The 10,173-nt window shown below is 44.6% G+C and overlaps 1 protein-coding gene across 1 annotated transcript in view; it reads left to right on the top strand.

The window, feature by feature from the left end:
* Positions 1-778: 778 nt before the first annotated feature.
* LOC147706981 (cytochrome P450 2K1-like) overlaps positions 779-10,173 on the top strand; it is a 318,269-nt gene continuing 308,874 nt past the window's right edge. Inside the window, exon 1 of the mRNA XM_086926209.1 lies at positions 779-982. Within this exon, the coding sequence (XP_086782335.1) occupies positions 797-982 (186 nt within the window). The 5' untranslated portion in view covers positions 779-796. The remainder of the gene's footprint in view (positions 983-10,173) is intronic.

The following is a 10,173-nucleotide window of genomic DNA, read 5'->3' as shown; positions in this document are numbered from 1 at the left end:
AAGGGAATGCACAAGGAGGAAATTAAAACATTTCTAACACCCTCGCGTAGCGTTACATTCTGACGCATTCTCAGGTGTCCTAGATATACGATTCCTCGTAAATCCAGGAATGTGTCTGGTTCCGAGGCTGTTGGCTGCCAACACTCACAGAAACACCCATGGAAATCCCCTTTCAGGCAGTGGCATTACGCGGCCTTATAAACATGCTATGGCACGTTGCGCCAAAAGAACGTCTAAGAAATGAAAGCTAATCCAATATAGCCCTTCCAATATGAAATCCTTAGTCATGGTATTGTGCAGGCTGTACCCCATATCTACCCACATTGTGAGTCGTGGACTCTGTTCAATTTCACTAAAAGCACCTCTTCTTTTAAAAACTTTTACTGTATTGACAAGTAGTTTACCAGTATGATGAACATTTGAAAAGCATAATAAACACAGCTTTGTTGAGACCAATGACAAGTATAGCATTAGCTGTGGAACTAAATGGCAGGTGTTCGATGTGTTCCAAACCGTTACCTGCAACATCTACCTATTGTACTGTAAGTACATGAACTTTTGCACATACAAAACAACATTTTTCAGCCATCGCATGCCCTTCATTTTTTTTTTTTTTAATAATGAGACAGCATTTACTGTCACTGGAGTTTCTGCACCAGAGCTTAAAGGAGGAGGAAGGCTGGAAGCCTAGTGAAATGAATTAATTATTTCCAGGTGAAAGAATATAAATAGATACACCGACACAGCTGCCTTATTTTTATGTATTTTCGATAGGGCCTCTACCGCCCCAGGAGAAATGTATCTGACGGGATTTATTATAGTTCTTTTGATTATTTTGTTTATCTTTATTAGTGTTAAAAGCACTACCGATGCCTGGAAGAGGAGCATCGCCAATAATTTTCCACCTGGGCCAAGACCTCTCCCACTGATTGGAAACCTACATCTGATAGACCTCAGGAGACCACAGAAAACCTTCGTAGAGGTAAACAATTCACTTTCCTCTACCACATTTTTTAAGTAAAATTCAAAATGTCAAGGTTTCACAGCACGATTGGGTAAAGGAGTCAGAAATCTATTTCACTTTGTAAATTATAACCATGTAGTGTCTAAAACAAATTACCAGCCTGCCCCCTGTCCTCTTGAGGGCATACGCTACGAAAACGTATGTATTGCAGATGGCTTAAGTGTCTCAAGGGCAATACAATTTATTTGAACTTTATCTTTCACATATATTATTGGATTACTGCTTCCAAGCAACATGGGGGTAATATATGCCCCTCGACTTCCAGTCTGCGTGCATTCCAGAATTTGAGCTGATAGTTGCAGGCGGTGGGCACCAAGGGATTGGGATTTATTTTACACACAGAGATAAGGGAGGAAGACGGAGGAGGCAAATAGTGTGACAATGGGAGAAAGCAGAGAAGAAAAATAATAGTCAGGACTGAGATCAATAGACCAAAAGAGATAGGCGTTGGATGAAAGAGGCATAAGGCAGGGTCAAAAGTAGCCAGCCTATGTATTCATCAACCCCTCAGGCAGGGGAGTAGCTAAGATGCCATGGGCCAGGTGCCAGCAAGGGAAATAGCCCCCTTGTCATAGCCCCTGTCCTCAAGAGGACAGGGGCATAGCTACCATTGGTGCAGCAGGTGCAGTGCACCGGGGCCCAGAGCCCTGAGGGGGCAGTGAACCCTAATAATTGCTGTTTTACTACCCCGACAAGGGGGCTATTTCGCTTGCTGGTACCTGGCCCATGGCATCTTTGCTACTCCCTGCCTGAGGGGTTGATGAATACATAGGCTGGCTACTTTTGACCCTGCCGTATGCCTCTTTCATCCAACGCCTATCTCTTTTGGTCTATTGATCTCAGTCCTGACTATTATTTTTCTTCTCTGCTTTCTCCCATTGTCACACTATTTGCCTCCTCCGTCTTCCTCCCTTATCTCTGTGTGTAAAATAAATCCCAATCCCTTGGTGCCCACCGCCTGCAACTATCAGCTCAAATTCTGGAATGCACGCAGACTGGAAGTCGACGGGCATATATTACCCCCATGTTGCTTGGAAGCAGTAATCCAATAATATATGTGAAAGATAAAGTTCAAATAAATTGTATTGCCCTTGAGACACTTAAGCCATCTGCAAAACATACGTTTTCGTAGCGTATGTTTACATTCATTTTTAGAATGCACATCATGGCAATGAAACGTGCACTGCAATGAAAATCTTTATCTTGAATATGAACAACATACAATTGGTCTATCCTATGCTTCTTTATCATCAATTTCCTTTTTTAACTTGTTGTAGAAATTTCTAATCATTCACATTTTTATCGAACCTTTATTGAAATGTTCCTGTGCTCATTACAGTACTAGAAATGCTGGCACTGGTATTCTTGTGTGTGATAATACTGATATTTATGGATTGTAAACCGTGAGATAAATGATCACCTGATGCTTTACTAAAAGATGTACATTTTTAACCACCTTAACAATTCACAGTTTAGCAAACTCAGAGAGAGGGGTGAAATGTTGATTTGGTTTTGATTGATATGTGCCTGCGACCTGCATGTGCACACAGATGCAAGCGGCATTCAGATAGGGGAGGGGCTTTGGGGAGAAGCACAGCTCGGCCACTCAGTGACCCCAGTGAGGGTAACTTAGTTAGAGACATTCGGGGTGGGAAGGGTGAAACCAAATCTTCCAACTAATAAAGCAGTGGGCCACAGGGTGAATGTGTGTGGTGACCAAGGTTCGGGGTGGACTGTTTCCAGTACTGATTTGCATTAGGTTGGCCTCTTCCACTGGCCCCATTTTGATTCGGGTGGACTGCAGGTTTTAGACAGTGAAATTTACTTTGTCCGTGTAAAAGTAAGCCTCCACCCATCCCTATTTAGGGTGCATGGTCTGATTGCTTCTTTTGTTTTACTATCTAGCACAGCTAGGTATATCCTGGTGGTGGGGAAATAAAAAAATAAAAAAACATGCAATGGAAGAAAACTGATGTGGGGGTCATTATATACTTCCTTTGGGAGTTTGTTTTTGAAAAATAATAAAATTGGAAAAATGTGGTGGCTAGGCATTATTTTTAATGCTGCCATTGGTTAAACTTTTCATTCACTGATAGGAGCCACCTTGACAGCGTTTCCATCAAATGTATGCTGGGCTTGCAGGTATCTCTAAATTTGGTAGGCGGAGTAAAGTCAGTAAAGTCTTCCATCACCATTTCAACTTTTATTCCTAAATTAGGCCCTCTTTCGTAAGAGGCACAGTGGCCAAAAAACAATAGTTTGGATTATTGCAAGCATTCGTTCCATCACCTTTTGGGTGTTTGATTGTAAGTGGTATGCCTGGAAACCTGGCACTGGTATAGGTTTTCAAGGTATTATTACTATCAATGTTTGTAAAATCTAAAGAGTGGTGAATTCGTATCCATTCAAGGAGTACTTCTATGGGTGGATATTTGATACTTTCTTGGTAAACCAGTTACTAAGGGACATATTTCGAAAGAAGTGGCCCAACACAGCGCAGCAAGCAAAGATACTGCACCGTATTGCGCCACCTGAAGAGAGCAGAAATGTAGAAAAACCAAATGAAATGATGGACGGAGCGTTGACATTACAAGCACTCACCCCCAGTCAACTGATCTGGGTTTAATCCATCACCGTTCTTTAGCCCACTCTGCCACCCCAGTTTAGACATGGCCATATGCAAATCAGTCTGACCCTGAGCCTCATGGGAACAGTCCAGCCCGAACTGCCAAGCCATGCCTTCCCTGGACCGGAAACAAGCTACCGAGGACCGGTTTCTGGCATTCCAGCAGTCTTCAGCCCGGCTTGCTTGCTTTTTTTACATTCATGTTGTCATAGTTTATTTTTCGTACTCGGCACTTTTTAATTATTTACTTTTAACTGAACAGAACAGGAGCATTGGCCTTCATGTTTTATTGCCTTTTCATATTTAAATTGTACATCTGGTATGTATATGTGCAGCTGTATTTATATAGTACAAAATTTGATTAGAAGCATTGGAGCACTGGAGAGGGGACTCGCGCTCAATATGCAACTCAAGATCATGAACCACAGGTAGATATTATGTAGGATTCTGATTGGTCCTTGAGGAACTGCTTCTTCAGTTTCTTTCAGTAATTCTGACATCAGTGAGGATGCTGCTCTATTTCATAGATTTGTGGATTGACAAACCTTGTCTTTTAATCAGTTCTTTCTTGCAGTTCTTAATATAGCTTTATAGCTTACCGAAACAGGCTATACCGGCCATTAAATGCCAGCTCCAGCAATAAAGGACCAAGCCTAAGAAAAGGTCATTTAACAGGAGAGCTTGACTTTAATGGCCGGTTTAGCCCAGCTAGGTCAGGGTATAAAACTTTTAGAACATCTCGCCCCATCAGTGCACAATGTTCTAATTAGTAAAACAAAGGCCTTGCAGAGCCCGAGGGGGTTAAAAAACCCTCAGCACTAAACCGCTTGTTCACAGCTGTTGCTGTGAATGTTCTACAGTCAAGCAGAGGGCCACAGCTGTTAGATTTAGAAAGTTGAATTTAATTGAATTGAATTAGATTCTTGTATAGCGCAGCTGCCACCCTACGGGTATCCTGGCGCTCAGACTGAAAATAGACCAACCTAAACACAGACTGGGATAGCAGCAGGAACAGGACTAAGGATCAATCCTAGGAAAGAGCCAAGTTTTCAGGCTCTATCTGAACTCGGCCAGAGAGTTGGCTTGTCTGATATTCTGGGGCAGCTTGTTCCATAAGTGAGCGGCTACCACACTGAAAGTCCTCCCCCCCATCCTGGAGCGCCTAAATCTGGTGGCTGTCAGCAAGTATGCGCTAGAGGAGCGGAGCTGCCTTTTGGGATTGTACCAGGTGAACTTCTTTTGCAGTGGGACAGGACCCAAGTCGTGTACTGCTCTGTAGGCAATGCAGAGTGATTTAAAATGTACCCTCTCCTTAATAGGCAACCAATGAAGGTCTCTCAAAGCCAACATTGTGGAGGACTTACGTTGCCTGTTTAACACCATCTTTGCTGCCATAGACTCTCTGCAACCCCTGGAAGATATATTGCAGTGCTCCCAAATACAGTTAGTTGCTGTAGTCCAGCCTACTCAGCGCTATGTTTTCACTATAAGGGAGCGCAAGTCTTTAGGGAGTAGCAGGAGGATCTGTCGTAGCATGCGCATTAAGGAGAGGCACACGCCAACAGTTTTGTTGGCCTGCGACTCCATTTGGAGGTTACCGTCCATCAAGACACCCAGATTGCGCACCAATTTAACTGGGACCAGAGGCTCCTCCTCTGGAGTGAGCCTGAACTCCAGAGGTAGATGTTGGGACAATCTGGTCATGGGCAAGTACACCACCTCCGTTTCCCCCCGTTGAATTGTAGAGAGTTTCTCCTAAGCCATCTAGCAGTCTGACACATACACTCCTGGAACGTATCCATGGATACGGCTTGCTTCCCCTCCAGGGAAAACACCAGTTGAGTGTCGTCAGCGTAGTTGACCAGGTCAATACCAAAGGATTTAGTAATGGGTATTAAGGGCTGTAAGTAGATATTAAAGAGAATGGGACTAATAGCAGAGCCCTGCAGTACCCCATGATGGACTGGAGACTTACTGGAGGTGAAAGGTGTCATAATCACCATATGTTGTCTTCGTGATAGGTAGGACCATAGCCATTGTAAGGCCCATCCTGACACCCCTATCCTCTCCAGCCTTTCCACCAGTATTGCATGGCTCACTGTATCGAATGCGGCTGACATATCGAGTAATACTAGAATGGTGTCATTCCCACTGTCATCGCGCATCCGTTGGTTGTCTAATACTGTAGCCAGAGCAGTCTCGGTACCATCACCTGGGCGAAACCCAAATTGGTCCCTGTCAAGCAGATGGTTATCTTCCAGATAGCATGAGAGACTTTTGCTAACTGCTTTTTCCAAGATTTTAATTGGATAAAGCAAAAGGGAAATGGGTCTGAAATTCGCTGGTGTCTTATGGCTTAGCGAGGGTTTTTTCAGGAGAGGTGTCACAACTGCCTGCTTCCACGCCTCTGGGGCTATTCCTACTTCCAAGGATTGGCTGCAGATCTGTTGTAGCCAAGGAAAGGTTTCTTGACCGATAGTTTTCCAGATTTTGTGTGGAAGAGGGTCAAGTGGGAAACCAGAGGACACACTATTAGCCAGAATGTTAAAGGAGTCATCCGTGAGGACTAGAAATGTGTCCAGGGAGGTGTTGAACAGGACCACTTCATCCGGCCTCTGGTTTGAATCGTCCTACTCGCTGGTATTATTAGGATGTAGGTCTCCGACAATTTTAGCAATTTTGTCTTTAAAATGAGCTGCAATCTCCTCGCACAGTTCTTGCGAAGCAGCTACCTTATTACTCATACCGGTTGGACAAGAGAGGTCCTTAAAGATTTTAAAAAGAGCTTTAGTGCTGTTAGGAGCTTGTAAAATAGAGTGGGCATACAAGTTTGATCAGGACTTAACAATAGCCTCCTTGTGTTTACCCAGAACTGATTTAAAATCTTTCTTATCTAGGTCTGAATAAGTCTTCCCCCATTTTCTCTCGGCTTTCTTGCATGTTAAACGCAGTGATTTCAGTTCCTCATTCTACCAGGGGGCTGAGGCTCTCTTCCTATTTTTAAGGCTTTTTACAGGGAATATTGGATCCAGAGTACTGGCTATGTGATTACAAAATATTTGGTAATTCTCCTCTACAGAGAGGGAATGGGAAAAAAGTTTTACATTCGTAAAGATCTGCAAAGTCTTATTTCTTCCTAATTTGGCCCTTTCTCTTCCCCTTCTTTTTGTCACCGGGTAGTCATCATTATTCACAGAACTGCGAACCTTGATGTTAAAGTGGACTAGGTAGTGGTCTGTCCAGCTTTGTGGTAATATGTCTATCACCTCTGTCTCAGTCTGTGTAGCAAACAAAAGATCTACAATGTGTCCCCCTTGATGAGTGGGTTGCTGAACCAGTTGGTGTAGATTGAGGTTTAGTCAGGTGTTCCTCAAATCTCTCAAATGACTGCCCAGACTTCCGTTGTCCCTTAAATTGAAGTCCCTCATTATAACCATTCTAGAGTGGGTTAAGGTCACAGCAAGAGTTGTGAAAAAAGGCTGAAGTCAGCCCCTGTTTCTCCCTGGCTTGCCTGAACTGCTTTTTGTTGTTCAGCCAAGCCAGGGAGGCATGGGAGCTGAGCAGCATTCACCCCCCCTCCATCTGAGCCCTAGTATCACTGAGTTACAGAAGGAGGTAAGAGTGAAGGCTGCCTGTGTCCTCCTGCATAGCCCCAATATTTCTTTTTGCTCTTCCTAACTGATATATTTCAAGAGGCAGGGTAAAGAGACAGTCAGCGGCTGTGAATTAGGACACTGAAATGTTGAAAGCAGTGGGCCTGTACCAGTTAATGTAGGCCACTGCTGTTCCGTTGTCTTCAATGGAGCTCTCAGCATTCCCATTTAATCTGCATTTTGATCTGTTCAGCCTTGCATCTCTTTATCTCTAGTTGACAATGTCCACAATCCTAGTGTTTAACTGTCTTCCAGTGGTGTTTAATTTCTTGATCAAATATTCAGTGGTGTTCTTTCTGGATGGCCTTGCAGATAGTGCATCTAGTCTTGAAGATAATGGAAGTATAGACAGGGGCAATGTAGCTTCTTCATTGTGATTGTGTTTTAAAAATTCTTGATGAAACATTCTGCAACATTTACGATGCTTTGCAAAACTAATTTGGTGACTGTGAGTCTATTGAGCAGAGCATTGCCTCAATTTTTCTTAAAAGAGGAATTCTGAAGTCAGTGATGAGTAGGGAGAATTTCACTTTTCACAAAAGGGAGAGCTGATACCAGTCTTTCTTGTATTTTGTTGTGACATGCTCAGGTCTGTGCAGATTGTGATTATGAGTGAATTGAGGTTGTCAGCTATGGGATAACTCCATCGGCGTGCATGTTGGCTAGCTAAGTGTGAATTTGTGGCTGTTAGATGCTGTTAACAAAGAGGATATTTACAACAAGGGGTGGTAAGGGACAGAGTCTCTGAATTAAGCAGAAAGCTCTCACCCAGTCAAGAGATCAGGGCTAGATCCAACACCGTTTTTTAGCTCACTGCACCATCCCAGTTTCAGAACCTGGCTGTATGCAAACTAGTCTGTTCCTGTCCCAGTGCATGATGGGAACAGGGCAAACCAAACTACAAAAGCCAATTCTTACACTGGGAAGGAAACAAGCTCCCGGGGACCGGTTTCTGGCATTACAGCCGTCTTCGGCCCGGTTTGCTTGAATCCTGATGGTGCAATGAGCAAGGGTCTCACATCTGAGAATACCCTTCCACGCTTAGGGTGGACAAAAATATTTACAACAAGGGGTGGTGAGGGACAGAGTCTCTGAATTAAGCAGAAAGCTCTCACCCAGTCAAGAGATCAGGGCTAGATCCAACACCGTTTTTTAGCTCACTGCACCATCCCAGTTTCAGAACCTGGCTGTATGCAAATTAGTCTGTTCCTGTCCCAGTGCATGATGGGAACAGGGCAAACCAAACTACAAAAGCCAATTCTTACACTGGGAAGGAAACAAGCTCCCGGGGACCGGTTTCTGGCATTACAGCCGTCTTCGGCCCGGTTTGCTTGAATCCTGATGGTGCAATGAGCAAGGGTCTCACATCTGAGAATACCCTTCCACGCTTAGGGTGGACAAAAATATTTACAACAAGGGGTGGTGAGGGACAGAGTCTCTGAATTAAGCAGAAAGCTCTCACCCAGTCAAGAGATCAGGGCTAGATCCAACACCGTTTTTTAGCTCACTGCACCATCCCAGTTTCAGAACCTGGCTGTATGCAAATTAGTCTGTTCCTGTCCCAGTGCATGATGGGAACAGGGCAAACCAAACTACAAAAGCCAATTCTTACACTGGGAAGGAAACAAGCTCCCGGGGACCGGTTTCTGGCATTACAGCCGTCTTCGGCCCGGTTTGCTTGAATCCTGATGGTGCAATGAGCAAGGGTCTCACATCTGAGAATACCCTTCCACGCTTAGGGTGGACAAAAATATTTACAACAAGGGGTGGTGAGGGACAGAGTCTCTGAATTAAGCAGAAAGCTCTCACCCAGTCAAGAGATCAGGGCTAGATCCAACACCGTTTTTTAGCTCACTGCACCATCCCAGTTTCAGAACCTGGCTGTATGCAAATTAGTCTGTTCCTGTCCCAGTGCATGATGGGAACAGGGCAAACCAAACTACAAAAGCCAATTCTTACACTGGGAAGGAAACAAGCTCCCGGGGACCGGTTTCTGGCATTACAGCCGTCTTCGGCCCGGTTTGCTTGAATCCTGATGGTGCAATGAGCAAGGGTCTCACATCTGAGAATACCCTTCCACGCTTAGGGTGGACAAAAATATTTACAACAAGGGGTGGTGAGGGACAGAGTCTCTGAATTAAGCAGAAAGCTCTCACCCAGTCAAGAGATCAGGGCTAGATCCAACACCGTTTTTTAGCTCACTGCACCATCCCAGTTTCAGAACCTGGCTGTATGCAAATTAGTCTGTTCCTGTCCCAGTGCATGATGGGAACAGGGCAAACCAAACTACAAAAGCCAATTCTTACACTGGGAAGGAAACAAGCTCCCGGGGACCAGTTTCTGGCATTACAGCCGTCTTCGGCCCGGTTTGCTTGAATCCTGATGGTGCAATGAGCAAGGGTCTCACATCTGAGAATACCCTTCCACGCTTAGGGTGGACAAAAATATTTACAACAAGGGGTGGTGAGGGACAGAGTCTCTGAATTAAGCAGAAAGCTCTCACCCAGTCAAGAGATCAGGGCTAGATCCAACACCGTTTTTTAGCTCACTGCACCATCCCAGTTTCAGAACCTGGCTGTATGCAAATTAGTCTGTTCCTGTCCCAGTGCATGATGGGAACAGGGCAAACCACTCACTGCTCCATCAGGATTCAAGCAAGCCGGGCCGAAGAAGGCTGAAATGCCAGAAACCGGTCCCCGGTAGCTTGTCTCCTTTCTGGTGAAGAATTGGCTTGGTAGTTTAGTCTGCCCTGTTCCCATGATGCACTGGGCCAGGGACAGACTGATTTGCATATAGCCAGGTTCTGAGCTGGGATGGGGCAGTGAGATAAATAACGGTGATGGATCAAGCCCTGATCTTTGGACTGGGTA

The sequence above is a fragment of the Lissotriton vulgaris genome, chromosome 6 (genome assembly GCF_964263255.1).
Source record: "Lissotriton vulgaris chromosome 6, aLisVul1.2, whole genome shotgun sequence".
Taxonomy (NCBI): Eukaryota; Metazoa; Chordata; class Amphibia; order Caudata; family Salamandridae; genus Lissotriton; species Lissotriton vulgaris.
Note: the sequence above shows the minus strand (reverse complement) of the source record. Positions and strands in the feature narration are given on the sequence as shown.